We start from the raw sequence: 19,840 nt of genomic DNA on the forward strand, positions 1-19,840 counted from the left end.
AGGCTCCAGGCTCCCAGCTGTCAGCACAGAGCTCAATGCAGGGCTCGAACCCACGAAACATAAGATCATGACCTGAGCCGAAGTCGAACTCTTAACCAACTGGGACCCCAGGTCTCCCTTTAATTTTTTTTTAATGTTTATTTATTTTTGAGAGAGAGAGAGACAGAGCGTGAGCAGGGGACTCCCTCCTTTTAAAAACAACAGAAAGAACCAACTTTGTGTCCTTGGCAAAGTCATTTCACCTTTCTGGGTCCCTAGTTCATCACCAGAACAAAGCGGGAGCGAGACTACACTAAAGGAACCCTCGGCTCCTGCGGATGAGAAACCCTGCAGTTCCGAATCTCTGAAACAGCACAAGCACCTACCGTCAGATTCACTTTCTTCAGAGTCGATTTCCATTGGCTCCGTGGACTTTGGAACTGAAATGAAGTCCTGGTCTGCAGATTCCACTGGGTTCTTGGCTGCAGATTCGTGGACGGTTTTCAGGAAATTCTCATTCTCTTTAGCATCAAACAATCCCGCATCTTCCAAGTTCCTTTTTGCCTCTGAAGGGACAATTTGTGTATTACTCGTTTCATGAAAAATGACAGTGCCAGTGATTTTAGAAAGAGGACTTTTTTCACATTCTGCTTCGTCCTCACTTGAAAGAACAGAGGAAACATATTTTCTGCCCGATGGACAAAGGTCTGGTTGCAGCTCAGACACTTTGGCATATGTTTCATCCCTCAATACAGAACTCGAACTTGTCGGAGGTGTTGGAGTCCCTTCTCCTCCACTCTGGAGTCCGGGTGCATCGCTGTGTCTCTTCACTGTGCTTTCTGAAGGAACTGGATCTTTTCTACCCTTAACTGCGGACTCATCACTTGTCTGAAAGGCTGTGTTCGCCACAGTGAACCTCAGTGACATTTCTTCTTCTGGAACACGAGATTCGCTGACGGGCTGTGACACATGAGCCGAGTCTGCCGGCCTCTGGCCACCGTCAAGGCTGGTGTCGCACTCCTGTGCAGAGTTCACACAGGCCAGGTGGGGTCCTGCTGGCAGCAGCATTCCTTTTCCATCAACTTCCTTAAGGCCTTCATCAGTTTCCTCATCAGAACCCTCCTCAGGCGGCTTTTTCACTCCTGACGCTCCCGTCTGCACATCGTTTCCTGCGCGCATTTCCATGTCTTCATCGTCGTCGTCAAGAGCCTTCTGAATAGCTAAGAGAGTGAGCGGTGACACGGGTACGTTCTCCCCATCAGACTGCCTTCGGCCCTTGCTCTCCCACTCCTCCTCCGAGCTGCCCCCCAGCACGGCAGCTTGCACAGCCAGGGACGTTCTTGGAGGAGGAGGGGTGGTGGCAGGCTCTTCCTGTGGCTTTGGTTTTCCACATGGAGAGGACTTCATGTCAAAAGACTTGCTCTGCATTTCACTGGAAGAAGGAAGAACCTCTGAACCCACCCCTGCAGCTTTCTTAGCTTGAATACCTGAGGAAGAATTAAAACATTTCTCATTACGTAGTTTTACAGTAAGACACTATACCTCTAGTATGATGAATAAAACAACGCTGCTTCTCATAAATGAAGTTACAATTTTTCATTTAATCAGCACTGAGTTAATTTATTAATTTTAAAGTGGGCTGGTACATGAACACTGAATAACGTATAGGACTGCTGGATCGCTATAACATACCCCTGAAATGAACATAACATTGTATGTTAATTATACTGGAATTAAATGTTAAAGTAGTAAATTACAAGAATAAAAATAAAAAGGGTTGGTACAATAGTAGGTAATCCATTAACAACTACATACATTTATTACTGCACAAGTAGAGTCTAGTTCATAGAATTCAGAAACACGATAGATTTTTGGTTTCCAACCATCAGGTAAGTGATGGTGCCTGATACCTCTTATCAAGATGTAATGTGAAGTGTCTTCAGAGACCACTCTCCTCGACTCTACCTCCTTCAAAAAGCCCCCTTCCTCTTCGTATTGTCTTTGGATTTGTCCGGACTGTTGCTGATTCATTTCCCTTTGGACATTTTCTATGTGTTGGTTTAGATAGTTTTTTTTAAGCAAGCCTTTGAGCTGATACTGTGAAAAGTCATTAGACTCCTAAAAGAAAATAAATAAAAATAATGATTCTTTTGTATTAAATACACATAATATTCCCACATTTCCATCCCTTTCCCCAAAAGGGGACAAAGAGCAACTGACTTTTCCCACTGGTGATATTTTTGTATTATAAAAGTAAAATTTGAATACTAGCAAAAAACTATAACTGCCTTATTAAAAAATAATCTTTAAAACAGAAAGAACTGGGCAAAAGAAATCACGAATACTGTTTATGACTTAATGATTTACTCAAAAAACATTTATTGAGCATGTAATGCATGCCAGGCACTGTGACATTTTGATTACGGCTTAATAGATAGGCAACCTTCCAGAATGCAAGTAAGGTGCCTAGCACGGTCCCTGACCTATAAAAGACACCAAATAAATCACAACAGCCACAGTTATTAATGATAAGTTAACATTTATAAAGCAATTCCTGGGAAGGCATTCTTCTAAGAGCTTTTACGTGTCATCCCATATTATTTCCAACCACCCCACGAGACACATGCCATTATCTCCATTTACAGATGAAGAAGCTGAGACAAACATGTTAACTAACCTCCCTAGAGTTGCAAGGCTAGTAAGTGGTAGATACGGGATCAAAAACAGGTTGCCAACTTTATATTGCTCCTATTACTATTATGTTATTATTTACCATCATTACTATTACCAATATTGCATTTGCCCAATGTACAGATTATACAAAGGACCCACCTGGCTGACCTAGCACTTCCCTTTGCTATCAGAAGCACAGATTCAATGGGCGGCTGAGCCACACTACCCTCCCATCTACAGACCCCAAGCTCCATGGTGGCAGGAAGAGAACAAAGGGGAGAAAATCATTAAGGACCGTCTCCCTTCTTCCCATGTGTTCCCACCATTGTTTACATAACCCAAACTGTATCTCCTCAAAGGCCAGCCAGAGATCTTTTCACACTTAAGAAATAAAGTACTTGATACACAGACTGAGCCTGGATTTTTCCCCTGAAATGAAAATAAATTTACTCCTAACCTTTGTATATCATTTCTGTGTACCTTCATATTTTCCAATGTTCACATACTTCATGGAAAAACAAAGAAGTGATAGGGAAAGAAAGAGCGCCTGTCTGCCTTTTGCATATTTTTGGTATCAATTTAAGAAATGTTCAAAAGTCTGTAGAAAAAAAAAAATACTACATCCATTCATCAGGAATAATGCTGCTGCAAAATGCATATTCTGTCCTCCAGTGAGTTAGAGAATGATGTGAGAAATCATAGGTAGTAGCAGTAGAAAGGGAAACAAAGCTCATTTGCCCACTAAAGGCAGTAGTAACTTCTGGTGTAGCATGACCAGGAGACAAGCTTGACCCCAACTACTCACACCACCTGCTCCAGGTTTCTGTGGCTGTAGAGCCAGCACAGATGCTCCAAGCTACGGATTGAACCACTACTGAACACTTATTATGTGAAAGATACCGACATAGGTGCTGAAATTACAGAAGTGAGCACGACAGGCACATGTGAATGCTCAGAACCAGAAAGAAACATTACAGGGTGTTACGAGAAGACAGAGCAGGAGGCAAGACTTGGTCTTAAACGGTAAGTCAAAAGGCTTCTTTGAAGAAGTGTGTCTAAGTTCAAACTTATAAACATATGATGCTTCCTAGGATCTCGGAGACACAAATGCTGTTTACTAGAAGCAGATATTATATAAGTAATGCTTATCAATTTCCACTTTTTTCTAATGAAAAATCTTGCTGAAGTTCTTAATCGTAAGCATGGATATGCTGTTGTATATTTCACCTCTGGCATTGCTTCAAATAATGTTCTTCTTCGCTTGGTAAATTCTTTCATATCAGTCAAGATTTCATGCTTTATTTCAAGAGGCAAGCTGCTGAAGTCTTCAGATTCAATATCTATCGCATGAGGATTATGAAAGAACTCTTCCTGTAAAGAGTAAAACATAACACCGTGAAATTTACAATTCATACACTTAATTCTATTTATCCTGAGAGATATTTATTGCACTTACAAACATAGTTCTACATAATCTACAACAGACTAAACACAGTTGTACATAATCTGCACTAGGTACCAGTGAATAGACAGATTAAGCCATTCACTCACAGATTCATCCAGTAGAAAAAATACTTACCAGACACCCCTAATGTACCAGACACTGTTCTGGGTGCTAGGGTATTATGCAGCTCATGCCAGATAAAGTCCCTACTCTTAGGAGTGAACTAAAGACATAATAATGAAATAAATAAATAAGTGAATGAACAAGACAATAAAGCAGGTTAATCTGATTAAGAGAGTTGATTAGGAGAACAGGAAGAGAAAAAACATTTACTGGTAGACAGAAAAGACCTCATTAAAAAATGACCTGTGAACAGGGACTTGAAAGACACCAACAAGCCTGATCAGGACATCCCAGGCTGCAGGAACAGCAAGTACAAAGGCCCTAAGGCAGGGATGAGCCTTTGATCTTTAAACATTATTTGTAACTCCCTTAATTAGATTAGTTTTGCTTTGGTCTTAACCTATGATCAAAAGTGAAATAAAAAGTGAAAAATTCACAGACATGAAAAAGTATAAAACTTTTCTAAATTTTAACTAATTACCAAAAGTGCTTTAAAACTCTTCTATAAAGAAAATAAAATAATACAGTTAGCTTTCCTGTATGTAGGCATGGTGTATTGTGTATGTCCAAAGCAGCCAGCACTGAGGACAGGCCAGTCATGCTCACAACACCCATGCTTTTCCCTCAGTAATGTTCCCAGCAGCCCTCTGAAGAAGCATCATTATTATTTTTCTTCTACAAAAAAAGAAAGAAAAGCAAGCCAGCCAGCCAGCCAGCCTTGGAGAAGTTACTATGTCTAAGATCACACAGCTAGTGAACAGGAGGGCCCACACTTAAATGCAGGACTTTCTGACCACAGTGCTCATGTCTTCACTAAGACTGCGATCTTTCACTACATTAATAATGCAGAACCTCTACAAGTTGAGGGATCCTGAGCCTGAGGTTTTAGCTCAAAGGTCTTTTTCCAGATGTACCAAAACAAGAGGAACATAAAAGACCAGTTAAGTTGGGAATCAAAGAATGTTACCCACTATTCAAGAAACTTGAAAAAAATTTTAAAAACTTGTATAGACATATACAATTCATAAAATTCATATGTATAGACATATACAATTCATAAAAATGTCATCCATTAAAACGTGTGTGGTCATGATTTTAGAACATGACCACACGTTCTCTGATCCCTCTTTTCATGTAATCCTTCCCCTTAAATAGGGGGTGGACCAGCTTCTCACAGACAGGACGTGCAGGAGGGGAGACTGCACGACTTCTGAAGCCGGCCAGAAAAGGCCACAGGGCCCTGCCAGGCATTGGCTCTTGGGATGCCGGCGCCTGGAACACAGTGCCACGCTGTGAACGAGCTCAGGCCACACGAAGAGGCCCCAGGCAGGTGTTCTGACTGACAGCGTCAACTGGCAGACATGCAGTGAGGAAGCCCTGGAGGGGGCTCCAGCCCCAGCTACAGTCTGTCTGCATCTACCCGGCAGTCATGCAGACAGCACTGCCTCGCTGAGCTCACCAACCCCCAGAACGGGGAGAGAAGACGACACACAAACAACCATTTCCACGTCACCCAGTTACACGGCAATGGGCGAGTGGAACCTAAGCACAGACATGGTTACACATGTGTGCATACATGTATACCTGTCACATACAGATGTACCCAGACACACACAGGTACTCAACCGAAATGAGGAGGGAGGGAGAATGGACTAACATATACCGAATTACCTGAAGTCATTTATGGGTGCTACCTTTTCTATATTTTTACACAGAGTAAAACAAATTTTACTATTTGTTGGTGGGTTGGTCGGTTGGTTGGTTGGTTGTAAAGGAAAGATGGCTTATTTTGGATATCTGGATATACATAATGGCCAACCAACTCCACATAAATGTGCGTGGGCGCATGTGTACTCATACGTATATTCACACGTGCACACTTATACACACATGCACAGTAAAGAAGGCGTCTGTTTTTCAGGAACTTTCATAAATGCACGCCACCTCATTATTCATTTTTGTGTCATTCATTTCAAATGGTAGAACATATTCTGAATTCAAAAATTACATATGTACCTGTAATGCTTGTTTCTGACTCATTCTTTCTTGCCATTCTTTTTCGTCTTCTTCTTCTGAACTGAAAGCCAAGCATACGTTTACAGTATCTATGATTTAATGACTTATGAAAATACTGCTTGAGCCAAGGGGCTGCTAGCTACAGGGGCTATAAGGGTGAGTAAGATGGCAAGACATGAGTTGCCCTTGTTCCCACAGTCTGGAGGGGACACGTGTGAGTGAGCAATTACAGTATGATCTAGTAACTTCCACCACAAGAGAAGAGTAATAAGGAAAGTCACCTCTCTCCAATCTGGGGGGTCCTAAAAGCATTCTGGAATCTGGCAATTACACTGATTGCCCTGAGCCCCAAGTAAGTGAGAGGTCTAGTTGTAGGGCATGAGGAACATTCATGCAGAGAAGTATTCCAGGCAGAAACCGGAAGTTCTATAAACATGTGGAAACAAGGGAAAGAAAGCCTGCCTGTACACGGTATAAAAACAGCGGGTGGTTGGCACAAAAACAGAAACATAGACCAGTGGAATAGAATAGAAACCCCAGAACTAGACCCACAAAAGTATGGCCAACTAATCTTTGACAAAGCAGGAAAGAACATTCAATGGAAAAAAGACAGTCTCTTCAACAAATGGTGCTGGGAGAACTGGACAGCAACATGCAGAAGGTTGAAACTAGAACACTTTCTCACACCATTCACAAAAATAAACTCAAAATGGATAAAGGACCTGAATGTGAGACAGGAAACCATCAAAACCCTAGAGGAGAAAGCAGGAAAAGACCTCTCTGACCTCAGCCGTAGCAATCTCTTACTCGACACATCCCCAAAGGCAAGGGAATTAAAAGCAAAAGTGAATTACTGGGACCTTATGAAGATAAAAAGCTTCTGCACAGCAAAGGAAACAACCAACAAAACTAAAAGGCAACCAACGGAATGGGAAAAGATATTTGCAAATGACATATCGGACAAAGGGCTAGTATCCAAAATCTATAAAGAGCTTACCAAACTCCACACCCGAAAAACAAAATGACCCAGTGAAGAAATGGGCAGAAAACATGAATAGGCACTTCTCTAAAGAAGACATCCGGATGGCCAACAGGCACATGAAAAGATGTTCAACGTCGCTCCTTATCAGGGAAATACAAATCAAAACCACACTCAGATATCACCTCACACCAGTCAGAGTGGCCAAAATGAACAAATCAGGAGACTATAGATGCTGGAGAGGATGTGGAGAAACGGGAACCCTCTTGCACTGTTGGTGGGAATGCAAATTGGTGCAGCCGCTCTGGAAAGCAGTGTGGACGTTCCTCAGAAAATTAAAAATAGACCTACCCTATGACCCAGCAATAGCACTGCTAGGAATTTATCCAAGGGATACAGGAGTACTGATGCATAGGGGCACTTGTACCCCAATGTTTATAGCAGCACTCTCAACAATAGCCAAATTATGGAAAGAGCCTAAATGTCCATCAACTGATGAATGGATAAAGAAATTGTGGTTTATATACACAATGGAATACTACGTGGCAATGAGAAAGAATGAAATATGGCCTTTTGTAGCAACATGGATGGAACTGGAGAGTGTGATGCTAAGTGAAATAAGCCATACAGAGAAAGACAGATACCATATGGTTTCACTCTTATGTGGATCCTGAGAAACTTAACAGAAACCCATGGGGGAGGGGAAGAAAAAAAAAAAAAAAAAAGAGGTTAGAGTGGGAGAGAGCCAAAGCATAAGAGACTGTTAAAAACTGAGAACAGGGGCGCCTGGGTGGCGCAGTCGGTTAAGCGTCCGACTTCAGCCAGGTCACGATCTCGCGGTCCGTGAGTTCGAGCCCCGCGTCAGGCTCTGGGCTGATGGCTCGGAGCCTGGAGCCTGTTTCCGACTCTGTGTCTCCCTCTCTCTGCCCCTCCCCCGTTCATGCTCTGTCTCTCTCTGTCCCAAAAATAAATAAAAAACATTGAAAAAAAAAAAAATTAAAAAAAAAAAAAACTGAGAACAAACTGAGGGTTGATGGGGGGTGGGAGGGGGGGGTGGGAGGGAGGGGAGGGTGGGGGATGGGTATTGAGGAGGGCACCTTTTGGGATGAGCACTGGGTGTTGTATGGAAACCAATCTGACAATAAATTTCATATATTGGAAAAAAAATAAAATAAAAACAGCGGGTGGTGAGGATGGGAAGCATGTGATTAAGGGGCTGGAATTTATCCTCAAGAAATGAGAAGCTAGGAAGTGTTTTAGGCTACACAATGACATCAGATTTGGGTTTTAACAGATTCTACACTATAAAGAAGAGATTGAGCATGGTGGGTAGGAGTTCCAGCCAAGGGTAAGACCAACCAAAGACAAAGACAGAGAAAGAAGTGTAGAAGCCACTACGGTAATTGCAAGAAAGGACGATGGTGGCAGTGATGAAGATAAACAGAAATGGCCTGATTCAAAAGCTACTTGGGGTCTCAGGAACCCCTGGGAAAGGTATGGGGGCAGGTAGGGGCAGAGGCACACTCCAACCACAGAAGCTGTGACAATTAACAGTGAGCGAGAGGAAGTGCCAGAGGAAGAGGGGCGTGAGAAAGAGTGGCCAGAAAGGTTCCCAGGTAGCTGGACAGCACAGGCACCGTGTCACACGCGGCTGAAAAGTGCGGTCAGCTGAGGCCTGCAAAGTGTCTACTGGATTTAGCGAGGAGGACGCTGCGTGTGGTCTCTAAGCACGATGGTAGGAGACAGAAGACATGGGCTGAGAAACAGGTAGAGACAGCAAGTGTATGCAAAGGGTAAGAAACATGTGTATGAATGAAACATCAACAGTGCTAACACGGGGTCTGCAGAAAGAAGAGAACAATCAGCACAAACCGCCAAAACACAAGTACAAGTTAGAATGAAAAATGAAAAACATTCTAAAAGGGACGGAGAATGCATTTTCAGTTGCATTCATTCCCACATGCCTCATCATGCAGATAAAACCCAAAGATTTAAATCTGTCTAAATACACAGACAATTACTATTTGTAAATAGTTAAACATTTACCTGTTTTTTTCCTCCTTCTGTAAAGGTGGCAAAGCATAGAGGTCATCTTCTCTTTGAACTTGAGTAAGACTGGGGAGCGCTTCATCTCTGAAAAACACACACAGACTTCGACACAGGTAACGGGATTTAGGATTTTAAGTCAGGATTTTGACGACACAAGCCCTGTTGAGGAGGTGAGAAGAGGGGAGACACAGGGCAACAGGTTTCTCGCTGCTGACCTGGCTGCCCAGGCCACTGAGGTGGGAAGGAAGCACGGCCTGGAGAGAATGGGGGCGGCTCCCCAGCACCTCGGCCAGGGCCTCGGCTACAGGCATGGACACATGCCTCGTACAAGTACAAAGTGCACGCAATGCATCATTACAGCCGTTCTCTCTCCTTATCAAAGCTGACACCCACCAGAGAATTTTCACAACTTCAAATTACCAGGTCAAATGGACACCGCACTTACCCTTCTCATGTTACCACCTATTATCTGCTGAGTTAAAGTTAGGGACAGCGTTAACCCAACAAAAAATTAAAAGTTTTAAGTCTTTAAAATTAATGCAATTTGCTTCTTGCCTTTTGCTTTTTAAGGCAGTTTTGATAGCTTGTCTTTTCAAAAATGTTTTCAAAAGCTTCTCTGTAGTTTTTTTGGAATCACTCGTTGCCAAATCCTTTCTCTGCCTTCTCTTAGCCTGTGAAAAGAAAGGGTAGAGGATTCTATTTCAGGGTATTAGTATATTAAAAATATTTCTCTAATTTTTTCTATAGAATGTGGTTTGTCTGAGCTTTCAGACTATGGATGCTTTAGTATTTCCTCCAAAGTCTTGTTTATCAGTGAAAATGTTCAGGTCTCTGATATGTAAAGCACACCAAGTTTCCATCTAGCAATTACTGAAAGAACTAACTAGTATACAGTATTTGGGAAACGATTAATTTATTTTCAGTTTCTTTTAAATATCCTTTAATGTCCCCAGAAGCCTAAAACTTAACAATATAGTTAAGTAAATGCTTCTCCAAAGGATTATATCAATTAACTAATGTATTCTGTAAAAATCACTGTTATGCCAAAACCAATTTCTGCTATTGGCCTTTATAAAATAACATTACTCAGATGCCACCCCGTCCCTCAACATCCAAGATTATATCATAAGAAATCTTAAATTATAGAGAAGTATCTTGTAAGTAATGTCCAAGTAGGAAAAAACAGAATAGTCTCCATGCTTACGGTAGAATATAAGGAAGAAACACAAAACATTCTCTTCCCTTCTAAAGTAAGATATAACACTGTGGAAGTGTAAGGTGTACAATGTGTTGATTTGATACATTTATATATTACAAAATGATGACTACAGTAGTGTTAGCTAACACCTTTAATCATGGGGCAGGGGAATTGGGGAGATGTTGTTTACTTTAGATAAATTCTGGAGTTCTTTCCTGTCTAATCCTTCCAAGGAGTGCCTGATACAGTGTATCCTGGATAATTTAAAACTGCAACATGCGAATCTACACCTTTTACTGAGGGAACAAATATCCCCAAGCTACTGCAGATCCTTACTTTTATCCTATATTCTCACTTACTTAGACAATGCCTGTCCAATGTAATTATGAAGTGATGAGCTGGCATTTTCAACACATAAAAGTCCTATGTCCAAATGGGTGCTATCATTTGGGGCATACACAATTACTCCAAAGTTCACTTCTTTGTTCCAACATTGTTTGAAACTACTTTCAGAATAAAGAAACTCCTGGGGCGCCTGGGTGGCTCAGTCAGTTGAGCATCCAACTCTTGAGTTAGGCTCAGGTCATGATCTCACAGTTTGTGGGATCAAGCCCAGAGTCAGGCTCTGCACTGACAACACAGAGTCTGCTTGGGATTCTCTCTCTGTCTCTCTCTTCCCCTTCCCCACTCTTGTTCTAGGAAGGAAGGAAGGAAGGAAGGAAGGAAGGAAGGAAGGAAGGAAGGAAGGAAGGAAGGAAGGAAGGAAGGAAGGAAGGAACTCATTATCATTGTTTTATATCCTGGCTAATTTCCTTCCTCGATAATCCACTTTAATCACACCTGGCACCACACAAAATCACCTATTCCTAACATCCCATCAGTGTTTAAACACTGGGGACCCACAATCTCAGATTCAGAGCATTTCCCCAACAGGTTCTCTGTAGCGCTCAGCAGCATAGCTGAAACATGCATAGAACAGCTACAAAGATACTCTAGAAGGAAAAATCCCAGGTGTAAGAATTTTAGTAGTTTTATTAAAAATTGAATTTTAGCATTGCACCCAGGAGGTACTCTCACAAATAATCCTTTTTTAAAAGAAAAAGTGTTGGGAAGCCTGGGTGGCTCAGTCGCTTAAGCCTCCAACTTCAGCTCAGGTCATGATCTCATGGCTCGTGAGTTTGAGCCCCACATCAGGCTCTGTGCTGACAGCTCAGAGCCTGGAGCCTGCTTCAGATTTTGTGTCTCGCTCTCTCTCTCTCTGCCCCTACCCTGCTCATGCTCTGTCTCTCAAAAGTAAACATTTTTGGGGCGCCTGGGTGGCGCAGTCGGTTGAGCGGCCGACTTCAGCCAGGTCACGATCTCGCGTCTGTGAGTTCGAGCCCCGCGTCGGGCTCTGTGCTGACAGCTCGGAGCCTGGAGCCTGTTTCCAATTCTGTGTCTCCCTCTCTCTCTCTGCCCCTCCCCTGTTCATGCTCTGTGTCTCTCTGTCCCAAAAATAAATAAAAAACATTGAAAAAAAAAAAATTAAAAAAAAAAAGTAAACATTTTTAAAAAATTCTTTTAATAAAAAATAAAGAGAAAATTAAAATTATACATGAACTTTTTTAAATGTTTATTTATTCTGAGAGACAGCGAGCATGCGTTCATGCACAAGTAAGGGAGGGGCAGAGAGAGGACCCCAAGCAGGCTCTAGGCTAACACAAGGGCCCAATCCCACAACTGCGAGGTCATGACTTGAGCTGAAATCAAGAGTCAGAACCCAACTGACTGAGCCACCCAGGTGCCCCGAACTTTTCTTTCTCTCTAAGAATGCAGAAAGAAAAAAAAAAAAAAAAAAACAGATGACTCTTACCAAAGTCTGTTTCTTCAACAGTGGAGCATCCCCATCAAACACAAAAATAGGACGAATTCGAAAAAATAAGAGTTTGCAGAGCCGATGAAACAAAGTGAGAAGATGAGCATTTTCTATCGAGTTCCCATGGCGATCCCGGACTCCTCTTAGTGCCTGGTTCAACCAAATGCTAATATCTGGTAGAATTGTTAAAGGAAAGATTTTGGACTTTCTTCCCTCACCCCCACAATTTCAACTTCCCAATAACCGATATCATCTAAACATTGAAACTAAGCACTCATCACAATTCATTTGAAATTGGAGAATGTTTAGCCCTGATGGAATCTACCTAAAATCAGTTAATTTTATTTGAACCCTTGTTACTACTGTTCACATACTGAATTTTAAAATCTTACATCAATAGATGTGTCCTTTTAGAAAATCTAATTGCAAATAATTGCTTCTTTAAAGAAAACTAATAATCTCTACAGAATTTTCATAAATTAGCACAACTCTTCTGGAGAACAATTTGGCAATTCATAGCAAAAAAATGTAAAAACTTGCATTCTATTTTACTACTTCTTCCAGACATTAGTCCTCAGAAAATCATCATAGACTTACAATAAGAGTTACTTTTATGAATGTTTACAGTAATAAAAACATGAAAAACAATGTAAAAGGTTTCCAACAGATCTTTAAACTAAATTTTGATATACTGATTTGCTGAAATACCAAAGAGCCCTCAAAACTGGAAGCTACAGAAGCATATATAGTGATAAGAAAGACAATCACAAAATATTAAAGGAGACAAAACAGGTCACAAAACTCCGGAATGCATAATTACATTTTATAACATACAGGATACGTTAAATATAAAAAACTAGAAGTTCAGTTACCAAAATATTAACAATAGTTATCTCTTCTGCAATTACAAGTAACTTACATCTTCTTGGAGTTTGCTTATATTTAACCTTTGTAAAAACTGCTTCTTACCAAATTACTCCTACGTGTCCGCACGACAGAGGGATGCATCCCCGGTCTGCCCCTCCCAATCTCCTTGCCAGCTCCTCTAATTCTCCACTCAAGCCTGGCTTCAGCAGTGCTCTCCCTCAGGCCCTCTCCCCTCCTCCTGCTGCACGGGCTGCCTAGGCCACCTCAGCACCCCCACACCACACCCTCTCCCTACGTGAGCTCTGTCCTGACCCTCAGACTAGATGGCCTAGATGACACCTCTACCCGATGCCTCACAGATGTTCCCAACTTCACATGATCAAAACTAGACACAGGTCTTTTCTACCAGGCTGCTTACGTCCCCATTACAGTGAAACCTGTTCACTGGAGTCAGATCACTGAATGTCATCCCCTACACTCCCCTCATCCAAACACTACCAGATCCTATCAATTCCACCTTTCAGCCCGTCTTGAAGGTAGACCCTTCCTGCCTCCAGGGTCTTCTCACATGCCCCTTCTTCTGCCTGAGTTTCTCACTTAGCCTAGTTATCTCCAACTCATAGGTCCCGGTCTATGCGTCACATCCTCAGCCCAGACAAAGACCTCCACTTATGTGCTCCTATTCAAAACGTATTGCTTATTATGTGGCAGAAAACCCACTGAGGATATAGCACTGAACAAAACAAGGAGTTTGCCCTTGTAGAGTTGACAATGTAGTGGAGGGGAAAACCAAACCATGGGCTCCATGCCTTGTCTAGACCATGTTTTTGTGCACTGCTCCCCTTTCACAGGACATATAGGAGTCAACAAATACTTGCTATTAAATGAGCTGAACAGTCAAGTATTTAAGTGAATGTATATTACCTAATTTATAACTGTAAAACAAATTAAGCCAATCAACAATTAACTTAATAAATACTATGAAAAAAATAGTGGAAAGCAAGCTATTATTATATTCATTCCTATATTTGAGTGCTACTATGTGCCAGGCTAAGATCCCAAGATCTTGAGATAGAACAGTAAACATAGCCCTGAACAAAACAGATATGGTATCCATCTCCAAGAAATTTGCACTCCAATGGGGAAGATGAACAATAAAATAGAAGAAAAATGAATAGATACATATTATATATTATAGATATACTATAATACATATAGGTATAATACAAAAAAAGCAAATAGAGCAGAGTAAAAGGACAAGGGGGGTGGGGATCAGTAGCTCTTTACTTAGGGAAAGCCTATGTGAAGAAATAGTGGAGTCCTGAATGAACAAGAGGAACAGTGAGACAAGAGGGACAGCAAATGTGAATGCCCTAAGAGAGAAGCATGCTTCCACTGAAGGACAATGTGGCAAGATCTGAGCCAAAGGAGCAACAGAGTTGATGTGCATGTGCAGCCACCGGAATGTGACTTAAAGATCACCCCAGTGGATGAGTGAGGAATAAACTAATTATAACATCCCTAGTAAAAGCACACAGCAATGGTGGAGACAAGAAGTGGCAGGATAAAGGATCTACCTTGGAAGTAGGATTTGGTGTTGACTTAGTCCTATACTGTATTGGATAAAATATTTCTGCCTGGCTTGTTTCTGGTTGCTACACTGTTGGACAGTATTAAGTTTCTACTTAAACCATTATTTTGAATGTTATGATCAATGAGAAAACCTAATTTCAGATCAGTGGCTCTCAACTCTTCAAACTGGATAGGAAACTTTTAATTCATAGATTACTGAACATAGATATGCCTAAAATTCTAAATCAAAGATACTGAGATGAATCTTTTTTTTTTTTTTTAATTAATCTTAAGTGGTCTCAGCTAGGGTTGAAAGCTCCAGCTTGAAATTACTTTTTAAAATTATATAAAATAAGGCATTCTGAAAATATTTGCATATTTTGACTTGCCTAATTTCAATAAGTTTATTTTTAAAAAAGGGAGCATTAAATTCATCCCAGGGCTGGAAAAAAGTTAAATCCGCAGCAAAGCCAGAATCATTTCATAGATAAGACCCAAAGGACCAATAACATTTTGAAACAAAAGATAAATTACTTTAGTTCTATTGTTAGGTGATTTAAAATTTAATCTCCATTAGTATGTATAGCCTAAAGAGAGTATAATATTTTGCTAACAGAGTTAAATGCAGTTTACAAATGTTAAGGTCCACAAGAGTCAAAAGTTAAACCGTTAATTATTATTAGATGCATTTAGATTATATAAATAAACAAGGCACTCATCCACAAATGGTTAAAAAAATGTATTTTAAGGATCCAAGAGTAAATTACGAATATAATGTGTCATGGAAAATTTCTTCATTAACATAGAAGACAAAAATATTGGAATATAGGTCAGGTATTTGAATTCGAATTCCCATGAAAATGTTACAAAGCTGGAAAGAGCCCAAATGTCCATCGATGGATGAATGGATAAACAAGATGTGGTGTATATATATACAATGTAGTATTACTCAGCAATCAAAAAGAATGAAATCTTGCCATTTGCAACTGCATGGATGAAACTAGAGGGTATTAATGCAAGTGAAATTAGTCAGAGAAAGACAAAAATCATATGACTTCACTCATATGAGGACTTTAAGATATAAAACAGATGAACATAAGGAAAGGGAAGCAAAAATAATATAAAAACAGGGAGGGGTACAAAACATAAGAGACTCTTAAATATGGAGAACAAACAGAGGGTTACTGGAGGGGATGTGGGGGGGGGGGGGGGCTAAATGGGTAAAGGGCATCAAGGAATCTACTCCTGAAATCATTGTTGCACTATATGCTAACTTGAATGTAAATTAAAAAATAAATAAATATAAAAAAGAAAATGAAACAAAGCAAAATCAATTATAGGACAGCAGTCAAATATTCTTTTTACATATTTATATTTATACACACACACACATATATCTATAAAAGCTTGTATTTATAACTGGAGGATCATTGATAGTCCTCTTTAAATGGTTTGTTCTTTCAGACAAACTTAATAACCTCATGAAAATTATTTCATGTCCCAAAAGAGCTCCCGAGTCATCTAAAACACAGGTCACCTGAATTCTAAATTAAATGCTTTACCTTCCTTACTTTGATTTTCCCAGAAAATCAGAATGCTGAACTTCATGCGTCAGCTCAGTGATTTTACGAATCATCAATTCTTCATAGAGGCTGCCACATAAAATGCCTAAGTCTTTGCTGAAGTTTGAAGGGTTCCTGTCACCGAAAACTGCTTTCCTTCCCATAGAGTTCTATGAAGAAAATCTTCAGAAAGCAGTGAAGAACCACTAGAGGGCAGCAATAGCGCGTTGCTTTAAAACAACAACAGACTTTCCCTTTCCCGGATACAAGGTATCCTTCAAAAACTTTTAAGCAAGGCAAAACTCATTATGGGTGTATTTCAAGATTACTCACACTGCAGAAAATATAATCATCATCTTAACTTTATTTGAAAAACTATCAGTGTCACATCGTGTACAAGATGTCTCCACACTAAATGACAGCTCCTCACTCACTGGCCCCTTCCGCAGGACTCCCACATACTCTTAAACTGCATTTACCGCCGACAGCAAGTATTTGCATGACTCTTGTCCTCCTAGATTACAGCTCCTGTGCCCACCTAGGGACTGGCACAAGGTACCACCAGCTTCCAGAACAGCCACTCAAAGGTGAAGGAGGAGGAGGAGGAGGGAGAGAAGGATGCTTAACTTATAAAAAGACCAAAACTTCAGAAACAGCATTCACAGGTTTTGATAAAGCAGAAAAACACTTAATTTCAAAGACACACACAAAACCAGACAGACATATGCACAAACGACAATCTTTTAAAAGCCTATTACAGAGGCCGGGAGGTTTAAAAAAAAAAAAAAAAAAAAGGCCACTGTGTACCTTTTGAAATCTTTTCACTGTTGTACTACATGAATTCCCTAGTCCAAAACTCATAATAAAAAATTGTAAAAGTTACTTTTGAAAAAGAAAAAAGGTCAAACACCTGTCCACACTATCCTTGTTCTCTCTAACACGCGTAAGTGGAGCAGTGGAGCAGGACTCCGGACACGCGAGCAACACTACCGGTAGGAAGTCCGCCTCATTTAACTCCACGCTGACCTCCCAAGCCGACCGATGCTTTTAACCTTTACAATATTAACTAAGCTTTCACTTAAATAACCCCTTTACTCCTCATACCAACCCCGCGTGCAGAAACTATTACTACCTCCACTTTGCAGACGAGAGGAGGAAAGCACTGCCTGTAAAGCACTGTTTATTAAGTGATAAAACCAGAGGACTGCAGCCCAGCGTGGCACTCCTGCAAAGCGGGGGAAAGCAGACACTTGAAGAAAAAACGTTGCGAAGGAGATGCCACTGCTACCCCGCGGGAGACCGTCGCCCTGCCAACACCACGCTGGGCCCAAAAAAGGGAGCCGGGAGTAACTGCCTGACGCGGGTCCCTGCACCCGAGAACCGACGATGCGTTAAGGATACCCACGGCGAGGATCTTCCCTTCCAGCGTCTCCGGGCTCACTTGCCGCCCGGAGCACTCCAGCAGCTTCCAGAGCCCCTGGACCCCCATGAGGCCTCCAGCGACACTCGGCGGCGGGGTCGCGGGAGACCTTCTATTCCGATCCTACCACAGCCTGCACCACCGCAGGGGCCCGGGCGGGGCTCCCCCTGCTCCCACCCAGGGAAGATGGAAAATAATACAGGGTTTCCAGGGAAAACCGGCACCGGCGAAAACGGCACTTCCTGGCGGCTGACACTGCCTCACGGAAGAAAGACGGGAGCCCAGAGAATGGCCGGCGTCAGGGAGGCGCCAGTCCTCCTCTCTCCTAAGGTTTGGCCCAAATGTGTGCCCTCTTAGCGGAAGAGCAGTGAGGGGAGTACGCAGACCAAACAGCCAGGGGGTCCCCCAGCACCGACTGTCCCGTAGAGTTAACGCGTAAATCCACACAAAATGGGTTGGGCCGACCGGTCTCCGCTTCCATTTAATAGCTGCTCAGGGCGGAAGTCCCGCCTCACAGCCCTACGTATAGTCGCTGCGCCTTTTCCTTCCGGAAGCGAGGGGGTGGTGCAGCCTCCGTGTTTGCGTCTTGTCATTCCCGAGCTTGCTCCACGCTGGCGTTCTGTCGCAGCCAGATGTTGGAACTGTGCTCTGAGGTCATTGATTTCCATGTGGTTTTTCCGTACCATCCCCCCGCCCCACCGGCCGCCACTTCTGCAAACTCTTAATACCAACTTTAGGACAAAACTATCAAAAATTGGTTTTTAGCAAAACCACTTCCCAAAGTGTTGTTTTTTTGTTGTTTTTTTTTTTGCATTTCCTCCATGTGTGGAATAATCCCCACAAATTGTTCCTACTTGTATTTTACAGAGGTTAATATAACTGCCTATTCCATTTTTATTCCCCCCTCTCCCCACCTGCAACGTAGATTATAAACTTATTGAAACCAAGAATTCTCTTGTTAACTGTTAGAGCCCCACTCCCAACACTTAGGGATTCCATAAATACCCGCTAAATGACCTCTGTCGGCCTCTAATCTAAAGCTCTCCAGTACATCGTGCACCCCCTGAAAGAGAATTTCCCCGCAAGCCAGGCAGCCTTTGGTCCAAATCCTGACTGAGCCACACAATAGCCCTGTGTTTGTGGGCTGAGTTGTGTGCACCTCTAAAATTTGGATTTAACATCCAAACCCTAAACCCCAGCCAGCACCTCAGAATGTGACTCTATTTGGAGATGGGGCCTTTTAAAGGTGACTAAGTTAAAATGAGGCTGTGAGGGTAAACCTAATCCAATCTGACTGGCGTCCTTATCAGAGGAAATTTGGGGCACACAGAGAGAGACACCAGGGATGTGCACACTGGGGAGGACCATGTGAGGACACAGCTAGGAGGTGGCCATCTGCATGCCAAAGAGAAAGGCTCGGGAAAAACCAAACCTGTTAACACCTTGATCTTGGACTTCCAGCCTCCAGAACTGTGAGAAAATAAATGTGTTATTTAAGCCACCCAGTCTGTATGGTAGAAGACACCATATGATCCTAAGCGAGTTTCTTCACCAATGAGAGTCTGAATAAAGTGGAGATGCCACCTCCCTGGGGTCGTTCTGAGGTCAGTGATTTAATATGAAACACCTAAGGGGTCATAGTGCTCAAATTAGTTTGTTGAGGGGGGCCTGGGTAGCTCAGTCGATTAAGTGTCCAACTCGATCCTGGCTCAGGTCATGATCTCATAGTTCCTGAAATGGACCCAGCCCGGGACTCACGTGGAGCCTGCTGGGGTTCTCTCTCCCTCTCTCTCTCCACTCCTCCCCCACTCATGCATGTGCATGCGCGCTCTCTCTCAAAACAAATAAACTTAAAAAAAGAATTTAAAATCAAATTAGTGTGTTAAATTAATGATTGAAGGAGAATATGCTACGGGTAAAACTAATGTACAAACTGTGATGGCTCACAGAGCAACTTGCCTGAGCTCTGTTAGGTGTCTGGGAAAAGGAAAATTTGGAAGTGTTTTTGCTGCTGCACCAGCTTGGCCTAAAGATGGGACACAGTAATATGGAAAGGAACAGTTTCAGGATTTGATCTAAATGAACATTTTTTATGCCTAAGAG

At 42.0% G+C, this 19,840-nt stretch overlaps 1 protein-coding gene across 2 annotated transcripts in view; it reads right to left on the reverse strand.

Moving 5' to 3' along the window:
* BIVM (basic, immunoglobulin-like variable motif containing) overlaps positions 1 to 19,840 on the reverse strand; it is an 80,365-nt gene that overhangs the window by 15,602 nt on the left and 44,923 nt on the right. The window contains exons 1-8 of one of the 2 annotated variants that reach the window (XM_058743187.1): positions 17,719 to 18,238; positions 12,314 to 12,489; positions 9,819 to 9,934; positions 9,261 to 9,347; positions 6,236 to 6,296; positions 3,880 to 4,023; positions 1,890 to 2,097; positions 366 to 1,466 (exon numbers count right to left, since the gene is read on the reverse strand). In XM_058743187.1, the coding sequence (XP_058599170.1) occupies positions 366 to 1,466; positions 1,890 to 2,097; positions 3,880 to 4,023; positions 6,236 to 6,296; positions 9,261 to 9,347; positions 9,819 to 9,934; positions 12,314 to 12,489; positions 17,719 to 17,806 (1,981 nt within the window). In that variant the 5' untranslated portion in view covers positions 17,807 to 18,238. Of the gene's footprint in view, positions 1 to 365; positions 1,467 to 1,889; positions 2,098 to 3,879; positions 4,024 to 6,235; positions 6,297 to 9,260; positions 9,348 to 9,818; positions 9,935 to 12,313; positions 12,490 to 17,718; positions 18,239 to 19,840 lie in introns of those variants that run through there. The other variant, XM_058743210.1, reaches the window with a different exon arrangement.

The sequence above is a fragment of the Neofelis nebulosa genome, chromosome 1 (genome assembly GCF_028018385.1).
Source record: "Neofelis nebulosa isolate mNeoNeb1 chromosome 1, mNeoNeb1.pri, whole genome shotgun sequence".
Classification (NCBI taxonomy): domain Eukaryota; kingdom Metazoa; phylum Chordata; class Mammalia; order Carnivora; family Felidae; genus Neofelis; species Neofelis nebulosa.